We start from the raw sequence: 12641 nt of genomic DNA, 5'->3' as shown, positions 1-12641 counted from the left end.
TGTAGAAAATAGTCACAAAAAACAAACCTGAGTAGGTGTTCAAAAACTTTCAACCGTGTGTGTGTGTGTGTGTGTATACAGTGGGGAGAACAAGTATTTGATACACTGCCGATTTTGCAGGTTTTCCTACTTACAAAGCATGTAGAGGTCTGTAATTTCTATCATAGGTACACTTCAACTGTGAGATACGGAATCAAAAATCCAGAAAATCACATTGTATGATTTTTAAGTAATTAATTTGCATTTTATTGCATGACATAAGTATTTGATACATCAGAAAAGCAGAACTTAATATTTGGTACAGAAACCATTGTTTGCAATTACAGAGATCATACGTTTCCTGTAGTTCTTGACCAGGTTTGATCACACTGCAGCAGGAATTTTGTCCCACTCCTCCATACAGACCTTCTCAAGATCCTTCAGGTTTCGGGGCTATCGCTGGGCAATACGGACTTTCAGCTCCCTCCAAAGATTTTCTATTGGGTTCAGGTCTGGAGACTGGCTAGGCCACTCCAGGACCTTGATATGCCTCTTACGGAGCCACTCCTTAGTTGCCCTGGCTTGCTGGCCAAGATCTCGCGATACGTGGCCCCATCCATCCTCCCCTCAATACGGTGCAGTTGTCCTGTCCCTTTGCAGAAAAGCATCCCCAAAGAATTATGTTTCCACCTCCATGCTTCACAGTTGGGAGGGTGTTCTTGGGGTTGTACTCATCCTTCTTCTTCCTCCAAACACGGCGAGTGGAGTTTAGACCAAAACGCTCTATTTTTGTATCATCAGACCACAACCTTCTCCCTTTCCTCCTCTGGATCATCCAGATGGTCATTGGCAAACTTCAGACGGGCCTGAACATGCGCTGGCTTGAGCAGGGGGACCTTGCGTGCGCTGCAGGATTTTAATCCATGACGGCGTAATGTGTTACTAATGGTTTTCTTTGAGACTGTGGTCCCAGCTCTCTTCAGGTCATTGACCAGGTCCTGCCGTGCAGTTCTGGGCTGATCCCTCACCTTCCTCATGATCATTGATGCCCCACGAGGTGAGATCTTGGATGGAGCCCCAGACCGAGGGTGATTGACCGTCATCTTGAACTTCTTTCATTTTCTAATAATTGCACCAACAGTTGTTGCCTTCTCACCAAGCTGCTTGCCTATTGTCCTGTAGCCCATCCCAGCCTTGTGCAGGTCTACAATTTTATCCCTGATGTCCTTACACAGCCTCCTGGTCTTGGCCATTGTGGAGAGGTTGGAGTCTGTTTGATTGAGTGTGTGGACAGGTGTCTTCTATACAGGTAACGAGTTCAAACAGGTGCAGTTAATACAGGTAATGAGTGAAGAACAGGATGGCTTCTTAAAGAAAAACGAACAGGTATGTGAGAGCTGGAATTCTTACTGGTTGGTAGGTGATCAAATACTTATGTCGTGCAATAAAATGCAAATGAATTACTTAAAAATCATACAATGTGATTTTCTGGATTTTTGTTTTAGATTCCGTCTCTCACAGTTGAAGTGTACCTATGATAAAAAATTACAGACCTCTACGGCAGTGTATCAAATACTTGTTCTCCCCACTGTAGATAAGTAATCACAGGTGGCAAGGGGAGAGGAAGGGGATGGCGGGACAACAACCTCAATATACTTTAAAATGACAAATATATTCATACAGTTTTTGGGCTGTGTCCAGCTCGCTAAGAATCACTTAAATGAAAGCTAGACAGTCAGGGCGCATCGGAAATTCCCAAAACGATGGATAGAGGACTATTCATTTTGACAGCGAGGAAATACAAACAATTTTTAATACGGCCCTCGGGACCTCATTAAAGACAGAATGCGGCCCCCGGGGCAAAATTAGTTTGACACCCCTGATCTAAACCATCACAGCCAAACAACAACAATGGCCCCCGTTCTTCACTCTCTATTTTACTTCCTCTGACTCCCTGATCCTCCTCCAAGTGTCTGCTTGTGTATGTGTGCGCGACTGCACTATTGCCTGCATGTGCTTGCTCTCCTCTGCATTCCTTCCTGAGTGTGGCGTGGGAGTTTGTATGGTATGCTTCGTCGAACAAGAGGCCCAGTCACGGCTCCAGCTCTAAGGTGGCCAGCTGCCATTAACCACCAGCCTCAGCCCTCCTACATGCCCATAATGAGAGAATGAGAGAGAGAGAGAGAGAGAGAGAGAGAGAGAGTATATATATCTATATAGAGAGAGTGTGTGTGTATATATATATAGAGTGTATATATATATATATAGAGAGAGAGAGTGTATATATATGTATATATATAGTGTATATATATAGAGAGAGAGAGAGTGTGTTATGGTGAGTGAATGAGGACCCAAAAGCGAACTAACTTAAACAGAGCTTCTTTAATAACAAAACATAAGTAGGCTCAGATAGACCGGCAGATTCCGACAGGACAGGACAAGGTTACAGCAAACATGACGATAGTCTGGCTCAGGCATGAAACACAAACAAACTAACAAACAAGAATCCGACAAGGACAGGAGCAGAAACAGAGAGAGATATAGGGATCTAATCAGAGGGAAAAAGGGAACAGGTGGGGAACGGGGTGAATGGGTAATTAGGAGGAGACAAGGCACAGCTGGGGAAAAGAGGGGGAGAAAAGGTAACATAACAACGACCAGCAGAGGGAGACAGGGTGAAGGGAAAGGACAGAGACAAGACAACATGACAGTACATGACAGTACCCCCCCACTCACCGAGCGCCTCCTGGCGCACTCGAGGAGGAAACCTGGCGGCAACGGAGGAAATCCTCGATCAGCGCACGGTCCAGCACGTCCCGAGAGGGAACCCAACTCCTCTCCTCAGGACCGTACCCCTCCCAATCGACAAGGTACTGGTGACCACGGCCCCGAGGACGCATGTCCAAAATCCTGCGGACCCTGTAGATGGGTGCGCCCTCGACAAGGATGGGGGGGGGGGGGGGGAAGACGAGCGGGGGCGCGAAGAACGGGCTTAATGCAGGAGACGTGGAAGACCGGGTGGACGCGACGAAGGTATCGCGGAAGAAGAAGTCGAACTGCGACAGGATTAATGACCCGAGAAATACGGAACGGACCAATGAACCGCGGGGTCAACTTGCGAGAAGCCGTCTTAAGGGGAAGGTTCTGAGTGGAGAGCCAAACTCTCTGACCGCGACAATATCTAGGACTCTTAGTTCTACGCTTATTAGCAGCCCTCACAGTCTGCGTCCTATAACGGCAAAGTGCAGACCTGACCCTCTTCCAGGTGCGCTCGCAACGTTGGACAAAAGCCTGAGCGGAGGGGACGCTGGACTCGGCGAACTGAGATGAGAACAGCGGAGGCTGGTACCCGAGGCTACTCTGAAAAGGAGATAGCCCGGTCGCAGACGAAGGAAGCGAGTTGTGGGCGTATTCTGCCCAGGGGAGCTGTTCTGACCAAGACGCAGGGTTGCGAAAAGAAAGACTGCGTAAGATGCGACCAATAGTCTGATTGGCCCGTTCTGCTTGACCGTTAGACTGGGGGTGAAAGCCGGAAGAGAGACTGACGGAAGCCCCAATCAAACGGCAAAACTCCCTCCAAAATTGAGACGTGAATTGCGGACCTCTGTCCGAAACGACGTCTGACGGAAGGCCATGAATTCTGAAAACATTCTCGATGATGATTTGTGCCGTCTCTTTAGCAGAAGGAAGCTTAGCAAGGGGAATGAAATGGGCCGCCTTAGAGAACCTATCGACAACCGTAAGAATAACAGTCTTCCCCGCTGACGAAGGCAGTCCGGTGACAAAATCTAAGGCGATGTGAGACCACGGTCGAGAGGGAATAGGAAGCGGCCTGAGACGGCCGGCAGGAGGAGAGTTACCGGACTTAGTCTGCGCGCAGACCGAACAAGCAGCCACGAAACGACGCGTGTCATGCTCCCGGGTGGGCCACCAAAAACGCTGGCGAATGGAAGCAAGCGTACCCCGAACGCCAGGGTGGCCGGCTAACTTGGCAGAGTGAGCCCACTGAAGAACGGCCAGACGAGTAGGAACGGGAACGAAAAGAAGGTTCCTAGGACAAGCGCGCGGCGACGGAGTGTGAGTGAGCGCTTGTTTTACCTGCCTCTCAATTCCCCAGACAGTCAACCCGACAACACGCCCCTCAGGGAGAATCCCCTCGGGGTCAGTGGAGGCTACTGAAGAACTGAAGAGACGAGACAAAGCATCAGGCTTGGTGTTCTTAGAGCCCGGACGATAAGAAATCACGAACTCGAAACGAGCGAAAAACAGCGCCCAACGCGCCTGACGCGCATTAAGTCGTTTGGCAGAACGGATGTACTCAAGGTTCCTATGGTCAGTCCAAACGACAAAAGGAACGGTCGCCCCCTCCAACCACTGTCGCCATTCGCCTAGGGCTAACCGGATGGCGAGCAGTTCGCGGTTACCCACATCATAGTTACGTTCCGACGGCGACAGGCGATGAGAAAAATACGCGCATGGGTGGACCTTGTCGTCAGAGAGGGAGCGCTGAGAAAGAATGGCTCCCACGCCCACCTCTGACGCGTCAACCTCGACAACGAACTGTCTAGAGACGTCAGGTGTAACAAGGATAGGAGCGGATGTAAAACGATTCTTGAGGAGATCAAAAGCTCCCTGGGCGGAAACGGACCACTTAAAGCACGTCTTGACAGAAGTAAGGGCTGTGAGAGGAGCGGCCACCTGACCGAAATTACGGATGAAACGACGATAGAAGTTCGCGAAGCCGAGAAAGCGCTGCAGCTCGACGCGTGACTTAGGGACGGGCCAATCAATGACAGCTTGGACTTTAGCGGGATCCATCTTAATGCCTTCAGCGGAAATAACAGAACCGAGAAATGTGACGGAGGAGGCATGAAAAGTGCACTTCTCAGCCTTCACAAAAAGACAATTCTCTAAAAGGCGCTGGAGGACACGTCGAACGTGCTGAACATGAATCTGGAGTGACGGTGAAAAAAATCAGGATATCGTCAAGGTAAACGAAAACAAAGATGTTCAGCATGTCTCTCAGGACATCATTGACTAATGCCTGAAAGACAGCTGGAGCGTTAGCGAGGCCGAAAGGAAGAACCCGGTATTCAAAGTGCCCTAACGGAGTGTTAAATGCCGTCTTCCACTCGTCCCCCTCCCTGATGCGCACGAGATGGTAAGCGTTACGAAGGTCCAACTTAGTGAAAAACCTGGCTCCCTGCAGGATCTCGAAGGCTGAAGACATAAGAGGAAGCGGATAACGATTCTTAACTGTTATGTCATTCAGCCCTCGATAATCTATGCAGGGGCGCAGAGACCCGTCCTTCTTCTTGACAAAAAAAAACCCCGCTCCGGCGGGAGAGGAGGAGGGGACTATGGTACCGGCGTCAAGAGCTACAGACAAATAATCCTCGAGAGCCTTACGTTCGGGAGCCGACAGAGAGTATAGTCTACCCCGGGGGGGAGTGGTTCCCGGAAGGAGATCAATACTACAATCATACGACCGGTGTGGAGGAAGAGAGGTGGCCCTGGACCGACTGAACACCGTGCGCAGATCGTGATATTCCTCCGGCACCCCTGTCAAATCACCAGGCTCCTCCTGTGAAGAAGAGACAGAGGAAACAGGAGGGATAGCAGACATTAAACATTTCACATGACAAGAGACGTTCCAGGAGAGGATAGAATTACTAGACCAATTAATGGAAGGATTATGACAAACTAGCCAGGGATGGCCCAAAACAACAGGTGTAAAAGGTGAACGAAAAATCAAAAAAGAAATGGTTTCGCTATGATTACCAGAAACAGTGAGGGTTAAAGGTAGCGTCTCACGCTGAATCCTGGGGAGAGGACTACCATCCAGGGCGAACAAGGCCGTGGACTCCCTTAACTGTCTGAGAGGAATGTCATGTTCCCGAGCCCAGGTCTCGTCCATAAAACAGCCCTCCGCCCCAGAGTCTATTAAGGCACTGCAGGAAGCTGACGAACCGGTCCAGCGTAGATGGACCGACAAGGTAGTGCAGGATCTTGAAGGAGAGACAGGAGTAGTAGCGCTCACCAGTAGCCCTCCGCTTACTGATGAGCTCTGGCTTTTACTGGACATGAAGTGACAAAATGACCAGCAGAACCGCAATAGAGACAGAGGCGGTTGGTGATTCTCCGTTCCCTCTCCTTAGTCGAGATGCGGATACCTCCCAGCTGCATAGGCTCAGCTCCCGAGCCGGCAGAGGAAGATGGTAGTGATGCGGAGAGGGGGGCAACGGAGAACGCGAGCTCCTTTCCACGAGCTCGGTGACGCAGATCAACCCGTCGCTCAATGCGAATAGCGAGTTCAATCAGGGAATCCACGCTGGAAGGGACCTCCCGGGAGAGAATCTCATCCTTTACCTCTGCGCGGAGACCCTCCAGAAAACGAGCGAGCAAAGCCGGCTCGTTCCAGCCACTGGAGGCAGCAAGAGTGCGAAACTCAATAGAGTAGTCTGTTATGGATCGATTACCTTGACATAGGGAAGACAGGGCCCTGGAAGCCTCCTCCCCAAAAACAGATCGATCAAAAACCCGTATCATCTCCTCCTTAAAGTCCTGATACTGGTTAGTACACTCAGCCCTTGCCTCCCAGATTGCCGTGCCCCACTCACGAGCCCGTCCAATAAGGAGAGATATGACGTAGGCGACACGAGCAGTGCTCCTGGAGTAAGTGTTGGGCTGGAGAGAAAACACAATATCACACTGGGTGAGGAACGAGCGGCATTCAGTGGGCTCCCCAGAGTAACACGGCGGGTTATTGATTCTGGGCTCCGGAGATTCGAAAGCCCTGGAAGTGGCCGGTGGATCGAGGCGGAGATGGTGAACCTGTTCTGTGAGGTTGGAGACTTGGGTGGCCAGGGTCTCAACGGCATGTCGAGCAGCAGACACTTCCTGCTCGTGTCTGCCTAGCATCGCTCCCTGGATCCCGACGGCTGAGTGGAGAGGATCCGAAGTCGCTGGGTCCATTCTTGGTCGGATTCTTCTGTTATGGTGAGTGAATGAGGACCCAAAAGCGAACTAACTTAAACAGAGCTTCTTTAATAACAAAACATAAGTAGGCTCAGATAGACCGGCAGATTCCGACAGGACAGGACAAGGTTACAGCAAACATGACGATAGTCTGGCTCAGGCATGAAACACAAACAAACTAACAAACAAGAATCCGACAAGGACAGGAGCAGAAACAGAGAGAGATATAGGGATCTAATCAGAGGGAAAAAGGGAACAGGTGGGGAACGGGGTGAATGGGTAATTAGGAGGAGACAAGGCACAGCTGGGGAAAAGAGGGGGAGAAAAGGTAACATAACAACGACCAGCAGAGGGAGACAGGGTGAAGGGAAAGGACAGAGACAAGACAACATGACAGTACATGACAGAGTGTATATATATATATCTATATATAGAGAGAGTGTATATATATATATATCTATATATAGAGAGAGAGTATGTGTGTGTATATATATAGAGAGAGAGTATGTGTGTGTGTATATATATATATATATATATATATATATATATATATATATATATATATATATATATATATATATATATATAGAGAGAGAGAGAGAGATAGCGTTGCATTGGGTTGTTGGTATGTTCTTGCGTTCGCACTTGCCACCATAGCACAGTGTCAGTCCTGAGGGAGTTAGGAGGTGTCTCTGCTTCCTTCTCTTTATGATCTAGCTGTTCTTCCTGTTTCCTCTATCCGGCCTCTGAAGGAGAAATGATGCACTGGATTTTGGCTCCATCCTTAGTAGGCTACACATGCTGCTGCTGACACAGTGTGGGGATTTGAACCTACTGAACCTCTTTTTCTTTAAATAAAACATCTACATTCATGCCTCCTACAGTTTTGATCTGTTTGAAAAAACTTTAGAAGGTCAATTTATTTAATCATGTTGAATTTTGCTGTGAAGGTGTCCGTTTACAATGAACAATTCCATTGTACGATGACTCATGTGTACTGTAGTCATAAACTTGGGCAGTTGTGTTATTACAATATTAGATCATAGCAGTAGATTTTCAGTTGGGAATATCTTGGCCGCAGCAGATGTGCTCTAACGACATTCATGTGACAAACATAAAGTGGATGAAGAGAAGGGCCTGTACCTTTTTTTATGGTCTGTTTTAGAACACTGTCAGGATGCTCTCTCTCTCTCTCTCTCTCTCGCTCTCTCTGTCTCTGTCTCTGTCTCTGTCTCTGTCTCTCTCTCTCTGGCTCTGTGTGCCAGCCCTTTATCCCCTTATGGAAAGTTGTGTGAAGTATGTGGGGCCTGGCTGATACAGTGGTTGCTTCCCAAATGGCACTCTATTCCCTATATAGTGCCCTACTTTTGACCAAGGCCCCTTGGTGAAATGTAGTGCACTATATAGGGAATAAGTTGCCATTTGGGACGTAGTCAGTGTTTAGCAGGCCCGTGTAAGCACAGTAACAGGAAAGGGGTCAGGAGGAGGAAGAGAAAGGCAGAGACTCTTGCTGGGACAAGAGAGCGAGCAAGATAGTAAAGGGGGATTCAGAGGGAACTTGTTTCGTAGTACTGCATTTGGTGAACAAAAGGAAAGACAATGAAGTTCTTCACTGAGATAGAAATGAAAGGTTTGAACTGTTTGTTTTGAACCGCTCTGATGTCATGGAATAAATAGGATGTGACTGTGTATGTCAAGGGTAGGTGGCATTCCACGCACCCCCCCCCCCCCCAAAAAAAAACTTCAAACAAGAGCACTCAGCCATCCACAGGAGCACGTTCTCATTTTCAGCCCTGATGCCTTCCACTGCAGTATGGCTGGCCTGGAGTTCTGCACGGGGGGGGGCTCATTGTGCTTGAAGAATGCCAGGGTCGAGAGTGACAGGGCTTCCCCAGCGAGGGAGCAGATGGCCTATCGGAGAGGCACAACAAAAGTGTCAACCACCGCCTCTACCTTTAGCCATTCCCGGCTTACTTGTCTGCAGCACAAACCGACAACTGTGTCACAAAGTGCTCTGTTCCACGGTTCCGCCCAGCCCACTGCACAGGTCCATAGTCTGGCGCCCCGGCTGAAAGGGTCCGTCTTCTTTTTACACACACAGCGAGTGTCGAATACAACCTGTCACACTGCTGGCCGTTCTGTCCTCCTCAACATTCTAGCTTAATGACTGCAGACAACCGGTTGCTCTTTTCTCTGCCGTCTGACTGGGTGCTCGGCATCCAAGGTTTCCCCATCGGTGCTTCCTGTTGGGTTTAAATGAAGGGGTCAAGGGGTGTTAATGTTTTTCGGGTAAGCAGTGTGATGTATTCTCACCCTGCTTTGTGAAGTCAGGGCTCTGTCCTCCTCTCCTCTCCTCTACTCCTCCTCACCTCCTCTCCTCTTCCTTTCCACTCCTCTCCTCCCTCTTCAGTATGAATGAGCCCAGGACAGGAAAGGCGTAGTGCTGCTTTAGTTTACTGCGGAACACAGTGAACCTCGGGCCACTGTAACCTCTCTGTCTCTCAGGAAAAAAAACAGCTCTGGGCAAGATGTAAACAGTCTCTGAGGCTTTATCTGTTTCAGGAAACACTGGGGTTGATGTCATTTTTCATCAGTGTCATATTGTATTTCAAAATGTCCTTAATTGTTTTACCTTAAGGATATGTTCTCTTTCATTCTTTTTGGCTTGAACTTGATCTGACTCGAGATTTCTAACTTGTGTTCTTTTTTGAAAGTTTAAATCTGACTCTATGAAGAACTCAGAGACATTGCTTGTGGTGACTCTCCAAATAGCCTTGTCTGATGACTTCAACTCAACCGTCTTTACAGTGGAGGATATTTTTTTTTTTAGAGAAGAGAAAATTGCTCGGAATTCCTGAGAACCAAAATAAACATGTGACAGAATGAAGTCTGCTTTTAAAAAGGTCCCTTCAGCAGCTCAGTAGCAGTATGTCATGGAAGGAGGCTGAGTGGAGTGGGGGGATGGCCAAGCCAAGGAAGAAGGGGTGTTTAGATTTGGGGTGGGGCTCTAACCACAGTAGGCTCACACACAAGGCAGACTGTGTTTGGAACTGACCGAAGCCCCTCCCTCCTCTGTTTCCCTACAGATGAGTCGGGAGAGAGAGAGAGAGAGAGAGAGAGAGAGAGAGAGAGAGAGCGAGCAGCTGTGTGAGTGTGTGAGAGAGAGAGGTGCTCAGTCCTGAAGAGATCACACAACGACACAGAGCCTAGCTAGCGCTGCTGAGACGTAACCCATAGGAGTATGCAGAGTAGTATCTAAGTTTGTCCTGAGGACAGACACCACAACTGGTAAGATAACTTTACAGCTGATGTGCATACAATCGTTTTTTATGTGCTTTCATTTCATTTAACCTCGTGATTTCATTTTTTTTAACATTGTCTTTACGTGATTTTATTTTGTTTAACCTCATGTGAGTTCATTTCCTGTCATATTTTTTATTTTTTTTACCAGGGAAGTCAGTTAACAACAAATTCCTTTTTCATTACAATGAAATACATCCTGTCTTGATTATCTCTCATTCTGATGTTTTGTCTTCTGCCCAGCAGATCAGAATGGGAAACACTGACAGCCAGTACAGCAGCTTTAACGTCCCTGGGAAATCCAAATCCTGCTCTCTAAAGTTCTACTCCGCTAAAGAGGAGGCCCTGTCCCCCCATAGCTGGTGGAGGGGCAGCGAGGGGAGCGGCCAGGGATACAGAACCAGAGGCAAAGGGGGGAGGGTCTGCCTGCCCCAGCACAAGATCACTCACAACCAGCCTTATGGCTCTTCGAAACACTATGAGCACCACATCACTAGGGAGGGCAGGGAACTGGGGGGGCCCCCGGGAGCCAAGCTGAAGCCCATCTCTCCACAGAGGTGTGGCAGAGGGGACAGTTCCCAAGTGACCAGGAAAAACGTCTGTCATACCGGTTACAGTTACCTGGAGAGTAGTGGGGAGAGTGTTAGCGGTCTCGGGGCTAATGGACAGCGTACCCCCGAGAGGACTTCTCCGTGTGAGCACAGGGTTCCCCTAGAGAGCCGCAGCAGCCCCAAGGTGCTTCTCCGTAAGGACGGCAGCATGCGTGTTGAGTTCACCAACGCCATGCGGATGTCGCTGGAGCCCCAGGATCTGTCAGGCCACAGCCACCCTGTGGTAGCCGCCCCAGAGCCCTCTCTGACTAGGACCAGCAAGGGCAGCTCCCTGAGCTCCGAGGGCTCCTGGTACGACTCTCCCTGGGGGAACCCCACGGAGCTCAATGACAATGTGTTCACCTGTAGTCAGACCGCAGCGGGGGACAACAGCAGCGGCTACACCACCTACTCCTCCACTCGCACCGAGGAGACGGGCTGCGGCTTCAACACCTTCTCGTCCGCCCACACTGAGGACATCTCCCCGGGGTTCAACCCCGGCCTCCTCTTCCAGACTGTGGATGGTAACGGTCAATATACAAGCCGAGGGTTTAACAGCAACGGGTATAACACTTGCTCTTCGGGCCGCACTGAGGACAGCGGCATCGGGGACTCCATGATCCTTCACCCGGAGAAGAGTCCGTTTAGCCTCATGTCCCCTCCTGTGTCCCTGTCGGACCTCTACTCTAACCCCAGCGTGGCGGCTGTGTTCCCCGCGGCTCAGTTCCAGGACGTCCCCCAGCAACGGGGGTCGCTCACTTCGTTACTGACCCTGGACGCGGTCATCCAGGAGGAGAGCTCGGGGTCGTACGGCCAGCGCTACTCCTCTCACAGTCGCACGCTGCCATGCAGGAGGGTTACTGCCACGGTGGCCTCCGAGCCGTCCGCCATCGTGGTCGGTAACAGCAGGAAGGACAACCTGAAGAGCCGCATCAGGCGCCTCGGCGACTGGACGGGAAGTCTGAGCAGGAAGAAAAGAAGACTACAGGTGAGGAAAAAGGGGAAGAAAGAGGGGAGGGGAGGAGGGAAGGGTACACAGTGAAGGAGGGAAGACTGGGCATGTAGTGTAGACTCTTTATCATATGACGTGTCCCCAGTTGTCGAAGCGATGCGATAAGACTGCTCGCTGAGTCTGTGTGGTGGTAATCTCATTGTTTAGGTTGTTTGGGTCAACGTGATTGGCTGATGGCCGTTGGCTCTTAAATCCAGTCTGACGATGCAGATCATTGCAGTGCCACATGAATGTCTCTCTGTCACACGTCATCCTATGGTTCCTGAATAACCTCAGACTTATATCTGACAGACTGGATCCTTGGAGATACTTTTGCAGCTTGTCCTTTAAATAAACAACATCAAGCCATTGCGATAAACACTACTACGAAAGGAAAAGGCACCACAAAATAAATTATTCCAACAATAGTTACTCGCTGGAACATTTTCAGGACCTTATATAATTTTGACAGATATTATGTAAGACTATAGGCCAGTCTCCCTAAGACTTTGTGTAGAATTATATGATATTTACATAGATTTCAAAGATCGATGATGTCGGTTCAGAAAGGAAACCTTCCCCGCTCTTTTTGCCGCTGGAGAACATTACATTGGTATTTCATTACTTCCTAAAAGTTCAAACGTGGTTACATTTCATTTCAATTGTGGTAACGCTCTCCAACTCGTTTGACGTTGGGGATTTTTTGCGAAAATAGTTCCGAGAACGTTAAGAAAAAAAACGTTCTTCCGTGGGAATTTCGGTTTTATCGAGTACAGGCCTAACTGAATGGACGACAAAGACAG

General features: G+C 49.2%; 1 protein-coding gene across 2 annotated transcripts in view; it reads left to right on the top strand.

Moving 5' to 3' along the window:
• LOC110522072 (T-lymphoma invasion and metastasis-inducing protein 2) overlaps nt 1-12641 on the top strand; it is a 65539-nt gene that overhangs the window by 25718 nt on the left and 27180 nt on the right. For both annotated transcript variants that reach the window (XM_036975623.1, XM_021600155.2), the window contains 2 exons: nt 10044-10245; nt 10504-11835. In XM_036975623.1, coding sequence (XP_036831518.1) covers nt 10510-11835 — 1326 coding nt within the window. In that variant the 5' untranslated portion in view covers nt 10044-10245; nt 10504-10509. The remainder of the gene's footprint in view (nt 1-10043; nt 10246-10503; nt 11836-12641) is intronic.

Source organism: Oncorhynchus mykiss, chromosome 4 (genome assembly GCF_013265735.2).
Source record: "Oncorhynchus mykiss isolate Arlee chromosome 4, USDA_OmykA_1.1, whole genome shotgun sequence".
Classification (NCBI taxonomy): domain Eukaryota; kingdom Metazoa; phylum Chordata; class Actinopteri; order Salmoniformes; family Salmonidae; genus Oncorhynchus; species Oncorhynchus mykiss.
This window is presented reverse-complemented; position numbering and strand designations above follow the sequence as displayed.